A 20935-nucleotide genomic window follows, 5' to 3' on the forward strand; every position below is an offset into this window, starting at 1 on the left:
CGGATGGGCTGATCAGGTGCTCGCCCAACCCCCGCTCCTGCTTATCCATTTGTCATGGTCAATCTTCTTCGCAATTGTTTCATTTATCTAACATGATGTTAGCTCCCTGTTGACTTCCTGAGCGTCTGTACGCGCTCATCACTAGCCAGAAAAACAACCGCCGTGATCATGACCACTCTCACATTCATCGCTTCCTGTTCACCTTTCCTCCGAACGGGAACATCATCATTCAAAGTGGACGATATGCTGAATACACAGGATTCCAAAACTACACATGCTGTCATCTCCGATGGCACATATCCGGGCAAAATAGAATTGCTCGAGTCTCTTCACTCCGTCGGCAAGCATTACCTTCTACCATTCCTCAGATCATACCCAGATATGACTCCAGTTCCTTCGCAATCACAGCACACATAGCTCGTACCTCACGCCCGGAGCGACAGTATGCACTGCATAAGTGACTCCGAACGGCCACGTGGCTGGCGATACTGGCACCAGCACAATACTCCCATACTGTCTCCCATCGGCGATCATCCTAAAGCACGCCCAGTACAACTAAACTACAGTGGACTCCGTGTTCCTCGTATGTAAATTCGAGAAAATGGAGATGGTGGTTGATGCCAAAACCAGCGCATTCTCGAATTCGTTGAGGGATTATTCAAGGAGCCATCACCCAATCCTATTATAAATCAGAAATGAGCTGTCCTGCTGCAAGCGAGCCACCCCCTTACTTGTAGTGGGAGTCCAGCTGGGTTCCTGTTGGGTTCTTGTGAAATACCTCTTCTGGCTCAAAGAGATCAGGATCGCCACGTCAGCTCTGCATGGGCCAATCCTCCAGCGTCCTGGTGCAGCTCCCATCACCAGAGCAGTTCTTGGGGAGAACTGATCAGTGAGTATGGTAGAACAGCCCATCGTGAGGGGTATGGCGCACCTGAGACATGTTAGTATAGATCGTAGATGATGTAAATCGATCTTCATGCTCAGTCCTCTCTTGCTGGCCTGTTAATAACTTCTTTCGAGAGATAGCCGATACTGGAGAATATGCAGTACATCTGCAAGATAACGCAGACTAAACCCATCTTTGAGCTGCGGGGTCAAACTTATCAAGCCTGCTGTACAAGTCGACGCACTGTAACAATGAAAATAAATTCACTGAACTCAAGTCTATACATTCTACATTCAAATGGTATGAGTAAATATGGCACCACCCATCCATATCAAGCAGAAGGAAACCCGCGTAGAGTCATGTAGACTGCAGGTACGCTACGTTGCGCTCCGTGCCTGGCCTCCTTCCCCTAACAATCCGCTAGATCATCATCATCGGGGCCGGTCTCGCCGGCCTAGGAGCAGCCATCAGTTCCCTTCTAGCCGGCCACGACGTGCACGTCCTCGAATCCGCTCATGAAGTCGGCGAAGTCGGCGCCGGCATCCAAGTCCTCCCCAACAGCTCCCGCGTCCTGCAGCACTGGGGTCTGGACGATGCGCTGATTCCCTACATGACCCGCCCTCGTGTCTGCAATTTCCTCGGGTGGAAGGGCAATCTCATTTCCTCGTTGGACTTCCACGAGTCCGAGAAGCAGTACCCCGGCACCTGGTATCGGGACTTTCACCGTGCGGACCTGCACCGCTGCTTGCTGGATCGTGCGCTGGAGCTCGGGGCGCAGTTCACTTGCAATGCGCGCATTGTCGATGTCCGGGTGAGCGTCGACGAGGCGACCGCCACGGCAATCGCTGCCGATGGGCGAGAGTGGACGGGGGATTTGGTCATTGGCGCCGACGGAGTATTTGGGACCTTGGTCGAGAAGCTGCTGGGTCACCCCGAGCCGCCCATCAAGACGGGCGATTTGGCGTATCGGCTGCTTTTATCCACAGAGGAGATGCTCAAGGATCCCGAATTGGCAGGCTTCGTAACAGATCCGCAGGTCAACTACTGGCTTGGACCGGATGCGCATGCGGGTGAGTTTCGCCGGTCGATGGAGTACGGATTATGCTCACCGTTCAGTGAATTATGTCCTGCGAGGCGGCGAAAAATTCAACATGGTCTTGCTGGTGCCAGACGATATTCCGGAAGATTCGCTGGCATCGACGGTGGAAGGCAACGTGCAGGAGATGTGCACCCTATTCGAAGGGTGGGATCCACGGTATGCGCTTTTCCTCCTCATAAAGACCTTAGCTCATGGTCAAAGGATCCAGAAGCTACTCAAACTATGTCAATCCGTCTACAAATGGCGACTATGCATACGCTTTGGCGACCACGAGTGGACGCATCCATCAGGGTCATGGGTTATGATAGGCGATTCGGTCCATGCCACACTTCCATATCTCGCATCAGGGTATGAACTTCTCATATCGTATCTGGGTCATCTAACAGAATCTCAGGGCAGGTATGGCCTTTGAAGACGGAGCTGTCCTTGGCGAATGTCTCTCTCGACTTCCAAACAGCCTAAGTGTCACCAAGTCCTCCCCCGAGTACCTGCAAAGCAAGCGCCATGCACTGTCGGTCTTTGAAAAGTGTCGTAAGCAGCGGACAAAAATGGTCGTAGACCGTGGAAATGTGCAACAATACCTCTACCATCTGCACGATGGTCCTGAACAGGAGGAAAGAGACCGCAAGATGCAGATGGTTCCGACCCCCGAGGGTGAGGCGCTGGCCTGGAGAGATCCAGGTTTAGCGCCTAAGCTCCTGGGATACGACCATATTGCAGATGTAAGTCAGGCGGAAAGTAGTAGAATCAGCAACAAACCATGAACTGACTGAAACAGGTTGATCTAAATTGGAACGCGGAGGAAGAGAGTGAAGGAATAGCTGTCTCTAGACTATGACATTTCATACACATTATAAATCATCAAAAGCAATCATTCAGGTCGTAGTACATCATTAATCAATATGATGGCAGAACAGGAAATATGTGAATCGTGATACTCGTCAAAAATGAATGTTGACCCCATGGAGTCGAAAGACATCATGGCATGAAAAAGCAGAGTTCCCGCTATGCAAGGTAATGAAGGACAGTCGGGTACATGACACATAACACATTAAGTCATCATAACAACTTCGCGTTAAAGTCATAACAACTTCGCGTTAAAGAAAGATGAGATAAAACATGAGTCGGGAGAGGAAGTCAAGTTATCCCTAGACGGGAAACCTGACGCCGCTCCTGATGGAAGGGGAGGACCTCGGCTGCGAAAGGTTGCGTGGCAGTGATTTCACCTTAGGGTCCTGGTTGTAACGAAGACGATCACGCTTGAGGTTATACATCTTGATCACGCATGCCATGGCTTGTTCTTCCGTCAATTGGGGAGCACAGAGATAGTCACCGTCCAGCGGGACTGCGCGCAAAACAGAAGACACCATCCACATGGCCAGGACGTCAATATCGCGGGCATTGCTCCAGCAAGGGAACATCGAGAGCGTTTGCATGGCGCGTGTGAACTCGCGATATGTTTCCGTCCGAGTATCGGTGAGGAAAAACCGCGAGCCAGGAATCTTTTCTTGTTCGAGGCGCTGGTCAAGCAGACGGAGACACTCACGGGGTGTAGGACTCTTGAAGACAACCTCTTCCTGGAACAGGCTCGAAAGGCGGGGCTGGTTGCACAACAACAGGTCCATTTCAGGGCCCGATCCCGCCAGAATCACCACAGTGTCGCGCGAGTACTTGGGCATGAGGTAAATCAGGTCATTGATTGTCTGGGCAGCGGATTCAATCTCACTAAGCCGGTGAGCATCTTCCACGAACAAAACACCTCCACGTGCACGTTCCAGCAGCGAGCGCGTTTGAGTCGACGAGTTGCGGCCATCCAAGGGGATCAGATCGGTTGCAGAGCACTCCATTAGTTTTTCAGAGGCTAGCACACCCATGTCATAGTATAGGCGGCCGATCAGCCGTGCGACGCTTCTTCTTCCAATTCCAGTGGCGCCCTTGAAGATCATTGCAAGCGGAACACGCCGACTTGGGTCAGCATTCAGCAACCACGCAGCCTTCAGGTCGTGCCGGTAGCGTTCCAGCAGAGTAATAAGATCTTCCGAGACAAGAGTGTATTTCAACTCCTCGCGGAAATCCAACTTTGATCTGCAACCCAAACGATCACCTTTGAAGTTTTCAGGCACAAGAACCCGATCGAGTTGTGACTGGGCGACGTGACCCTGGGACCGGCTGCGTTCGTACGCAGAGTGAGCTGAGCCGAGCAGGTGAGCAATTGCTCTTCCGTTGTTGAAGTCCTTACGCATGCGAGCAACTTCGAGAAGTTCGACGGCGTCATCCAGAGCCTCAGAGGTAGCATGGACTTCCTCATCGTGCAGCTTCATCTCGAGAATCTGCCGCAACTGCTCCTTCGTAAAAGAATGGAAATGAACAATGTGATGCTCTCTGAAAAGTTTCAAGATATCCTTTTGCTGAACCAAAGGCTCAATGCTGCTGTGAGTTCCAACCAGGATCACACACCGATCGTGGCGAGAAGCGAGAGACAATTGAGTGATGAGAGCGTCCAGCAAACTATGGGACGAATCATCGAGGTCAGACACGTCGACCAGGAGGACTTTGCCGACGGAGGAACCCAGGAGGTCTTTGACGTCAGGTCTCTGCGAGATACGCATCTCAACGACTATTTGTTGTTAGTGCTGCGTTGCAGTTTCAGATATAGACAACTCACCTTCTCCGCTGCTCAGAAAACCCACATCTGCCAACACCTGCCCATACAGCCTCGCCACCGTGGACTTGCCAGTCCCTGGTGGTCCGACGAAGATACGGTTGACCCGAACGGAGAACGGTCTTTGATTTCGGGCCTCCCTCCAAAAGTTCTCCTCAATTGTGTCCAGCAGTTCACTGACTGATGCCTTGATCGCTTCCTGACCAACAAGCTTTTGCAGGTCTGCCCAAGCCCGACTTTTGGCCAGTACATCGGCCGGTCTGGGACCTAGTATATCTTCCGGCGAGAAGAAAAAGGTATCGACCTCTTCCAGATTGTCCTCCTCTTCGGCCAAATGCGATTGGATGTGGCGAAGAGTGATGGTGTCCAGCAGACGTTGTACCGCTTGCACATTTCGCGGGCCGTTTCCGGCAGCCGCACGGACAAGTCGCCGAGCGGCCATCCGCATGAAGGGACCCTCAAGGCCACCGGCCACCTCGAGTTTGCCATTGTAACGCTCCTGTAGCGACTGGCCCAGCAGAGTGAGGTAGTCATTGGAACTGAAGTCGGTGAAGTGCAGTGTACAACAGATTGTTCTTTCAAGTCGGGGCTGAAACCGAACAAGCTCCTGCATGTGCGGAGGATGACCGCTGAGGACAACGACGACGCGTCCGGTGCCACGCTCCATCGCCTCGAAGAGAGCACCAAAGATCTCTTGACAGCGAGTGGGGGTTGACGTTGTAAGCAGATGAGAATCCTCGACGAGCAAAACTCCAACAATCTGTGCCGAAGGGGATGCAGCGTCGACCATGTCACTGATCAGATGCTTCAGTCCCTCGGGTCCCTGCGCGGCCAGCGCGGCTCCGGAGATTTCTCGAAGGGTCGGCACGTCGGTGATGCCGGTCGAAAACAGGATGTTGGCATAAATGCGGGCGACAGTGGTTTTGCCCGTTCCTTCATTGCCCTCGAGGACAATATTGTACCACTCCTGCTTCGGATCTTTCCCTTGTCTCTGACAAATGCTGATCCACGTCTGAATCTCATTCAGCCGGCGTTTGATATTGTCCTGGCCAACCAGGCTCTGCAGCCAGTCCTCCGCATCGCTCTGCGCGATTTGCCGACGAGCTTGTAATTCTTCCTCGGGAGACGGTGTGATAACCTTGACCGATGGCGGTCGGCTATTGGGTACGGTCTGCGTCGAGACCGACACCGATGCCGATGGCTGGGGTTTGCGAGGGGATAGGAGGGAGGAAAGGGAAAGAGACCACGGAAACCGCGACGACATGGAGCGAAGGACGGTGAGGTCCATATTCGACCAGAGAAGGTTGCGTGCGATGGAGAGAAGAACGGAGGGACGGCACGAAGGCAGGTCTAAATACCAGCGTCAGGCCTGATGAAAATTCTGATCACACCAGTTTGGCTTTGTTTACCAAAACCTTAGTCTGATATTGTGAAGCCCCATGGTCGCAAATTTTCACTGGGTCTTTATCTTCTGATTGAGTATTCTCTCCAGGCTGCCAATGAGCATGCAGCAAAGGTGGCAGCTCCTCATAGCTACCCATCGCAAGCTGCCAGATGGAGGGGACGCCGAGGTCGCTCAAAGAACGTGCACAGCATCGCGTTGTAAACAACTTCCCGGACGGGTAAGAGAAAACAAAGCGACCAGCCAACAGCGGCCAACGCGTCGATTAAGTCGAACAAATCGTGCCATATCGCAATGATGATTCGCGCCAGGCAGTTCACCGCTGTTTGTACCAGTGGGGACCTTCGCTTCGCCTTGCGGGCCCAACAGCGGTCGGGTGTGGATATCTGCGTCGGAGGTGGATCATTGTCGACAGCGTCACTTTGACTTCGTTGATGTTATCGTATCGGGGGGCGGTGTTCAGCATGTGGCATCAACTGGTAGACTGAGTGCCATGTCAGAAAGATGAAACAAAAAGATGAAGGTTCGAAACATGTCAAGGTTGGGTGTTGACAAGTTGGCAGTGTCCAGCGCATCCATGCCACTTTTTTCCGTTTGTGGCAGGCCAATGCAAACTGAGCAAACTGATAAGCTGTGTTTGTCGATCATGTGGTTATGCACAGAGTTATGCTGGATTACCTAACAATGATTTTCAGGCAGCCAGGCAAAAAGGGCCTTGCTGTGAGAGAAATTAAGAACACTTCTGGGATGCTGCACTGCCGACCGTAGGCTGTTAGGCAAAGTCGTCTGTTAAAGCGATCTTTGTTCTGATAATTCTTTCTAGCAGCCGTGAATGCGCCCTTTTATGGCTGGGATCAGTATGCCTACTCCGGACAAGTTCGCCCTCTAGAAATCAAACACCACAGGTCTCCCAAAAGATCCTGTATAGTCAAATTCTGGAAGAAACGAAGACTTCCCAGGTCGAAGTAAGGCAAGGTTCATGCTTCTACCATGTCAAGTTCTTGCGTTGTGGGTTGGTGTTCCATAGCTTCCCTCCGGATATATATACTTGGACATCATGGTTCGGTAGAATGCAACGGACCTAGCTAGCACCACACATGAACAAGCCTTATATATAGGTACCTATTCAATTAATCCTGACCATGCAAGAGAACCTACTGGTGTCTGAAGCAGGTGAAGATTGCAGAGACGTCGCTATAGAACATTGAGCCTCGACACCATGGACCTAAGGATCTCCCTCTCGCATGTAGAGATACTGACAGAGTGGCCCTTCATGGTAGCAATACTATACCTGGTGAGATAAGAGAATTCCTGCAAAGCGACCGAAATATCAGTTCATACAGTATACAGCACCCCCAGCTAGGTGAAACACGGGCGAAATCTCCATATTCAATCTCTATGCCCTCCCATCACGCCATATCTCCATCCCATATACCCAATAACGCCAGCCAAACTCCCAAGTCCCGCTCCTCCTACGATATGTGTCAACCCTGACCCTCGCAGCGGCATTCCGTTCTTCCTGATGATCGCGGTAGTCGTTCCAATTCCCGCCAGCATCCCCCACGTACTCCAATTATCGACCTCCACCTGCCCCTTATTCTCAAGGAGCCTCCAGCTCCGATCCTGCCATTCGATTTTTTCCTTCCCTGCCATCCGAATAGGAAGCAGGATGGCCATGCTGCACAGGCCGAGGAAGCCGGCGGATCCAGTCGAGCGCGTGATAATGCTGGCCGACATGCGGAGGCTGGGGGCCTCAGAGCGCAACGCTTTCACAAATCCAACAGCTACTCCGAGCGCGGAGCCCGCTTGGAAGCCGCGGTCGAGGACATGAGTGGCGAGGATGAGGTGCGGAAATGGCTGATCTTCCGCGTAAGGAGGGTGTTGCCAGTCAGGGGGTATCATGATTAGTCTGGCTTGATTGATGAACAAGCAAGTTGGATTACTATATGAGTGTATTTGATTCTTTTGAATGCTGACATTTTTGTCTCATATGGAGGAGGTGTCAGCAGCTGCGGATTCCCAGCAAAGCAGTAAAGCTAGTAGACTCGGGTCGTCGGGTGGCAATATCCGCGATCAATCATAGGCAGATACCACGGACTAACAGGAGCTTTGACACCTGTATTCAATTAGCCAATGACGACAGCATATCTTATATTAGTGCTGACAGTTAATCTATCCAAAGGCTGTCAGCATTGTTTCTCAATATCCTCGAGACCTCGCTGTTCACATGACTGCAATAGAATACCTGCGTCAGAGATAGCGGCAGGAAAACGAAATAGCAATATCATTATCCATCGTAAATATTCCTGACAATCAATCACACATGATACTGCTAAAACACCACGATATTCCCTTCGCTGGCCTCTTAAGCTTAAATGGATATGTGGCAACTTCGCGCATCTGACTCTCTTCAGCCCATTCTCCGCTCCTGGCCCAGTCCGTGCGGGCGTACCCACGGCGGTGGTCGAAGAAGCTGTTGTCATCATTGGTATGCTGGAGTGAGATAACGGGTCGAGGTCGTTGAGATGAGAGACGAGTCTTGAAGATCAAAGTTCATATTTGGTTGACTGTAGTCATTGATACATAAGTACACTGCCCTTATACTTTCTACAAGATCATCAGACTAAGACCGTCGATCACCTCCACTTTCCACCCCACACACGCCTCGGTCCGATCGAGTTCGGTTCATTATCGCATTGAGGAACCATGAGTATCATTGGTTGAAATGAGACTGTACAATTGCTATGTGATGCCTTACGCTATAACAGACATAGGCATATGCTACCTAGTTGAACACGAATCCAATGCCCTTGGACAGGTACTTCTTCACTCCCGTCTTCTCAGCCTTGGCCTCCTCATCCCGGGGATCGACATAGAACCGGCGGAATTGATCCAGATCAATGGCTCTCGCGTCATTCAGGAGCGGCCCCTTGTAGTAAATCATAGCTCCGATATAGATGACAATAATCGCTACCACGCTGACATAGTTGGCGAAGAAGCCTTTCGCCGTCGGCGTCCCGCCAAGAGGCCACACACTGAGATAGAACTCGACAATGATGAGCAGTATACACCAGAAGAGACCCCAGATGGCGCCGAACGGGTAGGTCCAGGATTTCCACGGCAGCTCCGAGGGCGACCGGCCCTGGACCTTCCAGGCGTATCGCATGCGGAGATGCGATGCACAGATCATGCCCCAGCCGAAGAGAGTGAGGAGAGATGTGAGGTTGGAGAACCAGGTGAAGACCTCGGAACCGCTGTTGCTGACGTTGAGATAAGCCAGCCCACCGCCGATGATCAATGTGAGGGCCAGACCGGCGATGGGACGGCCGACTTTGTCTGCTTTGCCGAAGAACTGTCCGGGTCAGCTAGGACCGAGAGATGATGGTGGATGCACGTACCTTTGGTGCCATCTTCAGATGCGCAAGACCCATCAGCGTACGGGAGCCCGCATACACCTGGATACTTCCGGTTGAGACGACCGAAATGAAAACGACCGCGTTCATGATGTGCGCCAGTGGGACGAGTCCGGCGTTACGGTAGGCAATGACGAAGGGAGAGGCGTTGGTGCCCGATGCACCGAACAGGTTGGGGTCGTGAGGATCGACAGTGATGGTGACCATCAACGAACCCAGGATATAGAAGAGCGAGAGACGCAGCCAGATCGACCCGACAGCACGAGGCACCGACTTGCGGGGGTTATTCGTCTCGGCGGCCACCAGCGCAGTGTTCTCGGATCCCGACATGGCGAAAATGCAGGTCGGCATGACGGAGAGGAAACCCTTGAAGCCGTTGGTGAACGGTTCGGCGTTCCAGTAGCGGAAACCAATGGGGCCTTCATCGGGGGCGCCTCCAGCAGAGACGACTACTTGGATTAGAAGATGCCCGCAAAGGTAAAGAGGGAAATGTAAAGAGGGAAATCGTACCGATCAAAGAGATAATGACGATGATGATCCAGGAAAACTTAATCGTGGAAGCAGCGACTTCGACTTCACCGAAGAACTTGACGGCCCAGATGTTGATCAAGACGATGACCACCCAGAAGATACTAATCCACGCAGCTGTAGGCACCTTGTCTGTCCAGAAGCTGAGGACGGTGACCACGCCCTATGGCCGGTTAGATCTCACTCTAACCCAGACTGAAGAAGACGCACCTGCAGTTCATTGGCCAAGGTGATAAAGAACTGAAACCAGTAGCTCCAGCCCAGTGTGAATCCAGCCGGCTCACTGATAAAGATGGATGACCACTGCACAAAGGCCGAGGGCAGCGGATAGACAACCGCCATCTCACCGATAGAATGCGAAACCGCCCAGATCATCGTGCCACTGAGCAGGTATCCGATGAAGATGGCCGCAGGACCACCGTTCATCAGCGAGGTACCACTTCCCAGCCATAATCCCATACCAATGGACGAGCCCAGTGCAATCATGGTGAGATGGCGGGTGCTCAGGGAGCGGTGGAGGTCGGTATCGGCGCCATGGTCGTGGTCGATATCGACAGTCGAATGGATACCTCCTTCCTTTTCATGGGGCCCATTATGGCTACTGGAAGACTCGTAGGTGGGAGCCTCCATGGCGATGTAGAGAAGGTAGAACGAAGCAAATAGTGCTAGAAAAAGAAGATTCGCAGTGGTCAGCGGGAAGGACAAGGACAATCGGGGGACATAGAGTAATATAAAGACGGCCTATAGAGCGTACAGACTTTCTAGCACAACACCACCTCAATCTAAACGCATGTCTTGTCTGCCAATAAAATGGCAGAAAGGCTTAGCTTGCGATAAGCCCTTTGGTCTGACCGTGCTAGCGTGCTGGTTATCAACTACGGAGTAGGCTGGACAGATAACCCTCGCCAGTCTACCACTCAGCATGCATGCAATTTATCGGGGACACGGGAGCCCGTCGTATCGCTTAGTATCGCTTATCAAGTCAATCCTCAATCAGACGCTCCTTCACGGAGAACCCTTCTGAAAGAGAGTTGTGTGGCTGCTGGGAATGTAACGCTGGCTGATCCTCCCGCTGGGTCTCACCATAGGATAACCCAGTCGATGCGCCCAAATACGAAGAGTAGTTGTCCTGGTGTCGTGCGCTTGGTTGGTATTCTGATCTGACTGCTCATGTGTTTTGCCTCATGCCTTAGAGCATCCTGGCCAAGAGACGAGAACTCGACTTTAAAATAGAACAGGGCAAGGTTGGACAAGAACGGGGTAATCCTCCGATCTGACAACCAGGGACAATGCAGGGTGTGCTGTTCATGCAGGCCGTATCCTCGAGTACATTTTATCGAGATGTTCTCCGTACTTCTTAGACCTACAATTACAAATTGATGTCCGATTTCAAATGTGCATCGCCTTGAGGGGTGGAACATTCACAGCTGAGACAGAATGGACCAAAGTGAGACGGGCTGAAAGCAATATCGGCTACGCTGGTCTAGATTGAGCCGGAACTCCGGACTGAATCAGTCTGGGACAGAAGATAAAGTCGGGGATGAGACGGATAGGGAAATGGAATGGAAGCCCACGTGCACTTGGCCGCACTGGGGGTCTGATCGACAATCCCTCGTATTCATTGGTCATTCCCTGCAATCTTAAGGAGTTAAGTTGAGCCTAAGTCGGGCCCCTGGAATGCGGGGTTTTATTACTGGTAGGATACACTCATCAGGCATCCTATTCTCTGGTAGATTCCCCTATCCCTTATCGTCCAGTCTTCCTCGGTACCGGTTACGCACGGAGTCATATCGTCAATCGGATCATGGGCAGATGATTGATAATTTGACATCACTGGTATATAACTGGGCGACTCTGCAGTCTGGAGTAGGGTGATGGAGCCCACCAAACAGCAAGTGGACACTCTGATGGAGTATCAATGCTTATTCTAATTAACCTTAGGCAATGGGCCTCTTCGCTACTATTCATAGCATTTCTCGTATCCAGAGCCTCGGACTAGCAAAGAACACGTCAGCAACACGAGTCTACAGAATGCATATGAACACGGGCTTATGCATAAGGGCAGTGTATTTTTATGCGGACTTTATGATCGGCTCTGTCATTGGCAAGGGTATTGATGCTCGTACCGCGTCCATAGAATTACTTGATCTGCTTGCTATGAATAGAATCTATCAGAAATGGTCACTACTTCGGCTTCAGCAGCAGGCTCGGGATAAGTGCATCCTCTTTGGCGAACGACGCTCTCAAATACCCCGAAGTAACTTTTTGGGGATCTCTTCTAATTAGTAATGCCTTTCTCACGCCTATCCAAAGAGCAAAATCCGGGGAAATGGGGAATAATTCCACCATTGGCATCATTCGTACAATCAGCATCGACTCCTCGGTCTCCACGCCCCGCATTTCGTGGTAATCTTCCCCCGAAATGAACTTGGCAACACCAAAACATGGGGAAAATATCTGGAATACAAATACTTGTTGACCTGATGCTGGCAAGGACAGAATCATCCTTGCGTCCTTGGAGGAATTGATCAGCATGCGGTTCTCATCCATTGTGAGTCTGGCATTGGCGGCTGGCGTGCACGCCAAAGGCCCATTTCTGCAAAAGGTCGACGATTCCACGCATATCATCGGAAACGATCTGTGGAACGTCACCATTGGGCAGAAGTACGGTGTCAAGCTCTACTACAAAGGCAAAGACTTGGTAGGGAATGCTGTGGGCCACTATGTCAGCTACAGTGAGTGATGTTCTGCCGCTTCAATTGACCATCTACCAACTCCAGCGATGACAGATGGCGCGCAATCCGACCTGAACTGGACCTCGGCGGAAATCTATCGCAAAGGAAAGACAAATGGACAGGACTTCCTCGATATCCAGTTCACCGCCAAGGAGGGTGACTTCCACTGGGTGATCTTCGAAGACCTGGTCGGCGCGTACCAGTACTTTGTCAACCATGCCCTCCCTACGCTGGGTGAGTTCCGGACGCTTTGGCGGTTGGACAACACGAGCTTTTCCAACGGACGGACTAACATCAAGGACGGCGCCCTTCCCACGCTGGCGGAGATCGCCAGCGGCACCAAGGTTCAGGACGAGACGTGGCAGCTGGCTGACGGGTCCTACATTACCAAGTATGACTGGACGGCATGGATCCGTGACCAGGACTACTACGGGGTCTATGGCGATGAGTTTGGCTCGTGGTACATCAATCCGGGCAAGGACTACTACAATGGGAACCATCTGAAGCAGGAACTCATGGTGCACCGCGAGAGCTCGAGCGGCGATGCGGTGCAGCTGAACATGATCCACGGCACACACTTTATGGTCTCTTCCAACGATGTCTTTCCGGACGGCAAGGTCTGGGGGCCGTGGCTGTGGTACTTGGTATGTTTTGTCGTCAGTTTATCAGATGATGCGCTGACACGGCGAACAGAACGACGGATCCAAAACCGACGCCGCCGCCCGCGCAGCTGACGAGTTCAAGGCATGGCCCTACAAATGGTTCGATGATGAAGCCTACCAGTCTCGTGGCTCCGTTTCCGGCCGCCTGGTTCTCTCCGATGGCCGACCAGCTGCCGGCGCGTCGGTCTTCCTGGGCGACAATCAGCCAAACAAGACGGCGCTGGACATGGGCACGACCTACTACTACACCGGCCAGACCGACGACAAGGGGGCGTTCACCTTTGAGGACGTGCGCACCGGCGACTACGGGCTGCAAGCATGGTCGAACGGCGGCCAGCTCGCCGATGTGGCCACTTCCTTCCTGCAAAACGACGTGACGGTGCGAGAGTCGCACACGGCCAAGCTGGGCACGCTCAAATGGGAGGTCCCCTCGCGCACGAGAATCTTCCAGGTCGGCGACTTTGACCGCAAGTCGCTGGGCTTCCAGTACGGCGGTGCTCCGCACCAGCACGCGCTGGTGGACAAATGCCCTGCGAACCTGACCTACACCATTGGCCAGAGCAAGACCGCGGACTGGTGCTTCGGACAAGCCGCGTTGGGGACATGGTCGATCCGGTTCGAAGCGGCCAAGAGCTCGGCTGCGCTGCTGACTGTCTCCCTGGCTGGGTACTCGTCGGGAACCACGTCGATGATTCTCCTGAATGGCGATGCGACTAGTCCGATCGGAAACCTGACCACTCTGCCGAACGATCCCTGTCTGTATCGGTCGGCCACGGCCGCTGGCGAGTGGCGGTTGTTCCAGTTTGAAATCCCCGATGGAAAACTGCAGCCTGGCTGGAATTCGATTGACTTTGCCGTGAATAAGGCCAGTCGGTGGCACGGGTTTATGTGGGATAGCATTATCTTGGAGTATTTGTAGACATATGTCATAGAACGCACACCATGCAAATTGCATATTCATAGCCCCCTATTTTTCCAGTTACGTAGAAATTGGCTCCCATCGTGGCAACATATGAGCCAAGCTCCTTTCGGAGGATGAGATCAACTAGCCAAGGCAACATCAATATGGCATCCAAGGCCTGGCATGTGCGACAGGGTCATGATTCGACGGAACAAACAGGAACTGTGCGGCTCAACCAAAAGAGGCAATACCCAAGGGCAACTAAAGTGAGACATGGCATGCACCGACTATGGAAAACAGAGTCCTCTGTATGGAAAACATTCGGCACTAGACCCACTGGACCCTGGGAGTTGGCCTCTTAGTGACTCGTAGTTTGATAAGAGCCTCTTGGCAACTCGTCCAAGCTCAACATTTGGCTCAGTCGATCCGCTGTTGATCCTGCTGTTGATCCTTCCTGTTGACTCGGTTGTTTGAGATACGGCGATGTTCCGAATGAAAGGCAATTCCCTATTGCTTGTGACTTCTGTATCACTATGATTCTATGTAAAATGCAATGTGCCTCTTTAAAGATGACTGTATATGGGATACTTTAATCGCTCAATTGTTCATCGCTAAAAGCCACCGGTTCATGCCGAGCCAGCGGACTCTGGTCTAGTTCATCGCTTCGCAGTCGGCGCCGAGTCATCAACCAGTTTGTTGACAGGATGTAACCTGAGCCGGCCATAAGTAAGAGACGTGCCCCTGGTTGTTCACCACCGATCTGGCACCATCATGTACGGACGCAGGTTGATGTAGTCACTGTCCTTCAGTTCACCGAAGTCATTCTTTACCAGTCAATCTGCGCTCTTCTGAAGTTCAATTCATAACCGCCTTGAAATGTATTCTCTCCTTCCACTCCTTTTGGCGATTGGCGTTGTCCCAGTGTGGAGTTTCAGCCTGAATACCCCCACCGAGTATTGGAACTACACCACCGCCAGCCTGTCCAGCACCACCTCGCAAGAATGCAAGGACGCCTACAGCGCGAACATCGACTGCGACGACTTTCTGCTCGCACTGGCCGTGTCCAAGGAAGACCGGTGGTGGCTGCCGCCCGACTTTGACTCGGCCACGTTTGACCGTACCTGCACGGCCACCTGCCAGTCGTCTCTGTCGGCGTATGTCGCGAATGTCGAGAAGACCTGCAACAAGGCCAGCGACGCAGCATTAAAGACTAAGGACTGGGAAGACCTCGGGGTCAAGGTGTTTGTGCCAGTGGTGACGCTGGGACATATCCTGCAATATACGCTGATGAGATCCTGCACCAAGGATGAGTATGTAGTTGATACTCCAACGAAGACTGGTACTGACATGGTTTGTTCCATTAGTGACGGATCATACTGCTATATCGGCCAGAGCAGCTTTTACTATGCGGAATGCGACTGCAGTTGGACCTGCGCGCTGGCCTATTTCTGGGTGGCACATGAATATCCGTACGATGACTACGAGCTTGGTTTTCATATCCCCGGCAAGGACGAGGAGGGCAATCGCGTCGAGTTGATTTCTAGCAGCGTGCTCGTTGGCGATGGGCAGGATTCGTCGTACGGTTGGGCAACGGTCGAGAAGTGCGGATGGACCAAGAATGATACAGTTCCATTGTTCAACACGGGCATGTCGAAGAAAGTAGTTGAGAACCAGTCGACAACGAACTCGACAGCGAACTCGACTGCCATCTCGACGGCGAACTCGACGGCTACATCGACTGCGACGGTCGCTGCTGGTTCAAGTACGGTGACAAGTGCTGGACTCCCCGTCGTCACCAGTGCTTCTGGAACAGGGTCACGCCGGATGCATGGCGAGACGTGGATGACACTGTCGATTCTTGCTATTGGGATAATGGTCCTTTAACGGACATTAGATAGTCAGAAGTTATGGTATTCAATCCGAGTGGAGGAGCTAGAGAGGAGTTGACACCCTCTTAACCTGCTCTTTATCTATACCATCTTCCACTTGCATTTGACTTAGATTCACTGCGATTCACTGATTGATCGTGTCTCAGCGTTCTCAGCCGAGGCTATCCATTAGACTTTGCACTACCAGACTGTTCTTGGTTGTTTATTGGCCCATAAAGTCCGCTTCTGTTGCGGCGATCTGATTGGCTCGATACAATCGGAAGTCAGCAGAGATTTTCCATGGGTCATTGTCTTCGCCTCTGCAAGATACTTTTTCACTATCCAGTCCTAGTCCTTGTCCTAGAGTCCTAGATAGGTACTGGTTAGGCGGAACTTGGTTCATTATTCCCCTCAGACTCAGGACTAAAACACCCGGGGCAACTCAATTCCCAAACAGGCAAAATCGTCCAGGGACTCCTTCCTATATTATTACATGACTTAACAGATAGTAAATGCCTCGATGGTTCTTATTCCGTACTCAAATTTTTCCTTGAATAGGTAATCCTATTCCTATCTACTCCCTACTCCGTATACACCGTACACTCAAACCAAATCATGCAAGCAACAATGCACGTCGGATATCTCCAGACCGGGCTGTCACGGTGGATCTCCAAGCCTCCGTCAGGTGGAACTCGAGCCATGAACGCAGCAAATGGTCTTGAGGCAATTAAACGACCTTGTTCCACCGTCGTCATTCATGCCGTGTCGGGCTCTGTCTGCTCCAATCATCCCCCCCTCTCCTCGTGGCTGTCTCCGAGTCCAAGTCGCTCCCAAACCTTGCTTTCGTCGAATCATGCGCTGCGTATCCTTGTTTAAGACGTTAATTATCCTCTTTCCGTTCTACTGGCACCATTTCTCACGTGGGCAGAGTCTAAATCTTGCCGTTTCTGACTTCCTCAAAATTTTTCATCCTCAGCATTTAATAACTGTCAGCGTCGCCCTCTGTCCATCGCAGCTCTCACGATATTGCCAACGCAAAGGCCCAACGCAGTCTAACCAGCCCGGACCGTTGTATATATATATGAGTATGCTGATCTGACGCATACAATTTTTGTGTCCCACGTTCCTTCCTAGCGACCTACCTGATATCCTTCTACCCCACGCGACAAGCCCGGAACCCCCTCCGTCCTCCGCCATTTCCACCACATCCACCACCGCCACCACCATGGAGACTGGCACCGACAAAGGCTCGGCGGACGCCATCCTAGAGCATCTGGGTTATACTCCAGAACTCTCCCGCAACCGTTCAGTCCTGCAGGTAGCCTTTATGTGCTTTATCCTCTCCTCCGTCCCATACGGTCTGGCTACCACCTTCTTCTACCCACTCGCTGCAGGAGGCCCTTCCAACATCATCTGGGGCTGGATTATCGTCTCGCTTGTCATCCTGTGTGTAGCCATCTCGCTGGCCGAGATCACCTCCGTCTATCCCACTGCCGGTGGCGTCTACTACCAAACCTTTGCCCTATCGCCCGCCTGGTGCCGTCGCGCCGCTGCCTGGATCTGCGGATGGGCCTATGTCCTCGGCAACATCACCATTACCCTGGCTGTAAACTTTGGGACTACCCTGTTCTTCGTCGCCTGTCTCAATGTCTTCGAGTCCGAGCCCGGTGTCGGGATTGTAGATGACATGCAGACCTACCAGATCTACCTCATCTTCCTCGCCATCACCCTGTTGACCCATGCGATCTCTTCCCTAGGCAACAAATGGCTCCCTATCTTGGAGGTATGTTTCTTCTTCGTTGCGACCAGTATTTTTGACTCCCAATGCGCCTTCTCATGCGTGGTCTCCCATCTAGACTTCGGCCATCTTCTTGACCCTGATCGGCCTGATTGCCCTGATCATCAGCGTCCTCGTTGTCGCCAAACATGGTCGACACTCTGGTAAGTGGGTATTCACCGACTTTGAGCCCCAGTCCGGCTGGCCCTCCGGCTGGTCATTCTGTATCGGTTTGTTGCAGGCCGCATACGCCACCTCGGCAACTGGAATGATCATCTCGTGAGTTTTCCTTTTCTCTCTTTTATGACCTGTCCGTTAATATTATTGTAGTATGTGCGAGGAAGTCCGTGAGCCTGCCATTCAGGTGCCCAAAGCCATGGTGTGGACCATCGTGCTGAACTTTGTCGCCGGTTTGGGTTTCTTGCTGCCCCTGACCTTTGTCCTGCCCGATATCACGATGCTGGTGAACTTGGCCTCCGGTCAGCCCACCCCCGTGATCCTGAAAGATGCTCTGGGCAGCTCGACCGGAGCCTTTCTGCTGCTCCTCCCTCTGCTCATTCTCGGCATCATCTGCGGTGTGGGATGTGTGACGGCCGCCTCCCGCTGCACCTGGGCGTTTGCGCGTGATGGCGGTATTCCCGGTTCCAAGTGGTGGAAGACCGTCAACCCGACCTTGGACATTCCCCTCAACGCGATGATGCTGGGAATGATCGTGGAGATTGCGCTAGGTGCCATCTACTTTGGCTCCACCGCCGCATTCAACGCCTTCTCCGGCGTGGGTGTCATTTTCCTGACGCTCAGCTACGCTTGCCCCATTGCGGTCTCGTTTTTCTTTCGTCGTCGCGCGGACATCGCCAACGCCAGATTTAACATGGGTATCATCGGCAGTATCTGCAATGTGGTTGCGCTGGGTAAGTCACTCACTCCGGTCGCTAAAGTCACTACTAATGGTCTACAGCATGGAGTCTTCTGGCCATTCCCCTGTTCTGTATGCCTACGTACAAGGTGGTCACCCTTGAGACCATGAACTACGCCTGTGTCGTCTTCGTCGGGTTCACTGCCATTGCCGCGCTCTGGTACTTGGTCTGGGGTTACCGCAACTATGCCGGTCCCCCCAAGGAGGGTATTGACGGTGTGGAGGCCGAGTTTCCCGATGTGCCCGCAAAGACTGGGTAAGTCGTGGTAGAATTGTATTGTATTGTATATACTGCATTTCAGTCGTGTATAACAACACCTATGCACAATTCACAATTACATACCGCAGTTGAATCTGTTCAAGACTCTGACAGTGATTATAGCAGCTTAGAGCCCATCGTCAACGGGGAGGACACCCCCGCCGCTGCGCCCTTTTGACGCTGTAGCTATCTGATATAAGTTCATGTCATCATGTATGTAGTAGTCATTACATGTAGTTATCTGCAACTCCATGTAGAGAATATCCTGTATTTTCACTTCACTGAGCCTGCTGGATTCTCGCAACCACTACGAGCTCTTCCACGTCAGACTAAACACCTCATCTCCCCCCCGGGACAACGCCACCTCCACGCTCCCATCCTCACTCTTCACACTGTCAGGAATGACTTCCCCCTTCCGCTCCAAGACAATCTGATCCTTCGCCTCGGGCAACTTGTAAAACCGGCGTCCATACACACTGAGGAAATTCGCCAGCTTCTCCTGGGTGATATCATCGTTGGCGATGACGCCCCGCTCGACGCCCTCCTCCAGCGCCAGAAGCACATACTGCACAACGCACGGTTGCGTAAAAACTCCCGCAGGCGGTTTGGCCGTTCCCTCGGCGCCACCTTGCTTGGCGAGACGCGGGTGGGGGGCGCTGTCGCTTCCACTGGACGACGTCAGCAATGCTTTGAAAAAAAGAAGGGGTGCATAGGTGCATACAAGAAGAACTTGGGGTCGCCGCTGCAGACCGCGCGGAGGAGCGCATCGCGGTCCTTGGAGGTCTTGGGGAGGGGCTTGCAGAAGGCCAGCGGGTTCGAGCAGCTGTGGTGGGTGAGATACAGGTGGTGGGCGGTGATGGTCGCTACATCAGTTATTAGTCGCACGCATATAAACTGATACAGAAGGCAAAACGTACCCGCAACAGAAGAAGAGCAGGAGCGGACAGCCTCCAGGGCCGCCTCGGTACTGCAGTGCTCGAGGATGATGCGCAGCTTGGGGAACTTCTCATTGAGCATCTTGAGGGTGGGGAGGAACTTTTCTTCAGCGTTCATGTCGTTGATGTCCGAGCCGGGCGAGCCGGGGACCTCACCGTGCAGGTTGAGGACCATGTCGTGCTTTTCCATCTCCGCGAAGACGGGGAAGAACTCGTCGTAGTCGCGTACGCCGGCCGCGGAGTTGGTGGTGACGCCTACACTCGTCAACAAGCAGCCTTGAAAGAGGGGTGGTTGACCTACCCTGGGGATACACCTTGACACCGGTGATACCAGCCGCGGCGGCTTCTCTGATGGTCTCGGGGGTAACAGATTGGTAAGGGCCAGTCAGCAAAGGCTATCGCACTACAAGAGAGACGAGACGTATATTCAAATACAGCGACATGAGATAGTTCACATTCGGCTCAATGGCCTGCAACTGGGCCTTGTACTCCAGCGCCTGTGCAACGCTGGTAACGGGAGGGACCAGGTTGGGCTGTCGGAGTTAGCAGTCTACCACCATAGCCACGTCCTCCAGAAACAGCAGGACTAACCATAACAAAAACGGTATCGACGCCTCCTTTACGAATCTCCGGCACAACCAATTCCATCATCTTGCCTTGGCGAAGGTGGACGTGCATGTCGGCCGCCGCTGGCAGCTCCAGCCGGGTGGTCTCTTTAAGGATCATTGTGGCGAGGAACGTCGCAATGCACTTCTTCCAGCTGGATACGTTACAGATAATCCTCTCGTCGAGTGAATGCTCGCCGTCAAACCTGAATGAGCCTTGAGCATTCTCGTCATGCAAATCTCCAATAAGCGAGGCTCCCGCACAATCTCACGTGACTGCTACCCCT

At 52.6% G+C, this 20935-nt stretch overlaps 8 protein-coding genes across 8 annotated transcripts; 4 read left to right on the top strand and 4 right to left on the bottom strand.

Moving 5' to 3' along the window:
* Nucleotides 1-1198: 1198 nt before the first annotated feature.
* Nucleotides 1199-2823, top strand: Asppvi_010036 (uncharacterized protein; the record flags this gene model as incomplete). The annotated part of the gene is made up of 6 exons (XM_043305882.1): nt 1199-1258; nt 1311-1956; nt 2003-2141; nt 2187-2333; nt 2380-2707; nt 2764-2823. 6 exons carry the CDS (start codon nt 1199-1201, stop codon nt 2821-2823), a joined length of 1380 nt encoding a protein of 459 aa, XP_043161817.1.
* Nucleotides 2824-3133: 310 nt separating this feature from the next.
* On the bottom strand, nt 3134-5935 carry GbpA (the record flags this gene model as incomplete). Its single annotated transcript, XM_043305883.1, has 2 exons — nt 3134-4602; nt 4651-5935. 2 exons carry the CDS (start codon nt 5933-5935, stop codon nt 3134-3136), a joined length of 2754 nt encoding a protein of 917 aa, XP_043161818.1.
* A 1503-nt stretch (nt 5936-7438) lies between these two features.
* Nucleotides 7439-7951, bottom strand: Asppvi_010038 (uncharacterized protein; the record flags this gene model as incomplete). Its single annotated transcript, XM_043305884.1, has 1 exon — nt 7439-7951. The coding sequence occupies one exon, from the start codon at nt 7949-7951 to the stop codon at nt 7439-7441; it is 513 nt and encodes a 170-aa protein (XP_043161819.1).
* An 883-nt stretch (nt 7952-8834) lies between these two features.
* Nucleotides 8835-10620, bottom strand: Asppvi_010039 (putative amino acid transporter; the record flags this gene model as incomplete). Its single annotated transcript, XM_043305885.1, has 4 exons — nt 8835-9401; nt 9448-9911; nt 9973-10153; nt 10201-10620. 4 exons carry the CDS (start codon nt 10618-10620, stop codon nt 8835-8837), a joined length of 1632 nt encoding a protein of 543 aa, XP_043161820.1.
* Nucleotides 10621-12523: 1903 nt separating this feature from the next.
* Asppvi_010040 (putative rhamnogalacturonase) lies at nt 12524-14306 on the top strand (the record flags this gene model as incomplete). Its single annotated transcript, XM_043305886.1, has 3 exons — nt 12524-12725; nt 12780-13369; nt 13419-14306. 3 exons carry the CDS (start codon nt 12524-12526, stop codon nt 14304-14306), a joined length of 1680 nt encoding a protein of 559 aa, XP_043161821.1.
* An 858-nt stretch (nt 14307-15164) lies between these two features.
* Asppvi_010041 (uncharacterized protein) lies at nt 15165-16172 on the top strand (the record flags this gene model as incomplete). The annotated part of the gene is made up of 2 exons (XM_043305887.1): nt 15165-15598; nt 15653-16172. The coding sequence occupies 2 exons, from the start codon at nt 15165-15167 to the stop codon at nt 16170-16172; spliced, it is 954 nt and encodes a 317-aa protein (XP_043161822.1).
* Nucleotides 16173-17381: 1209 nt separating this feature from the next.
* On the top strand, nt 17382-19286 carry Asppvi_010042 (putative amino acid permease; the record flags this gene model as incomplete). The annotated part of the gene is made up of 5 exons (XM_043305888.1): nt 17382-17939; nt 18013-18212; nt 18264-18844; nt 18892-19105; nt 19232-19286. 5 exons carry the CDS (start codon nt 17382-17384, stop codon nt 19284-19286), a joined length of 1608 nt encoding a protein of 535 aa, XP_043161823.1.
* Nucleotides 19287-19415: 129 nt separating this feature from the next.
* Asppvi_010043 (dihydroorotase) lies at nt 19416-20769 on the bottom strand (the record flags this gene model as incomplete). The annotated part of the gene is made up of 6 exons (XM_043305889.1): nt 19416-19776; nt 19830-19971; nt 20026-20298; nt 20345-20438; nt 20499-20576; nt 20635-20769. 6 exons carry the CDS (start codon nt 20767-20769, stop codon nt 19416-19418), a joined length of 1083 nt encoding a protein of 360 aa, XP_043161824.1.
* Between the last annotated feature and the right edge of the window lie 166 nt (nt 20770-20935).

Source organism: Aspergillus pseudoviridinutans (genome assembly GCF_018340605.1).
Source record: "Aspergillus pseudoviridinutans IFM 55266 DNA, scaffold_7, whole genome shotgun sequence".
Lineage (NCBI taxonomy): Eukaryota > Fungi > Ascomycota > Eurotiomycetes > Eurotiales > Aspergillaceae > Aspergillus > Aspergillus pseudoviridinutans.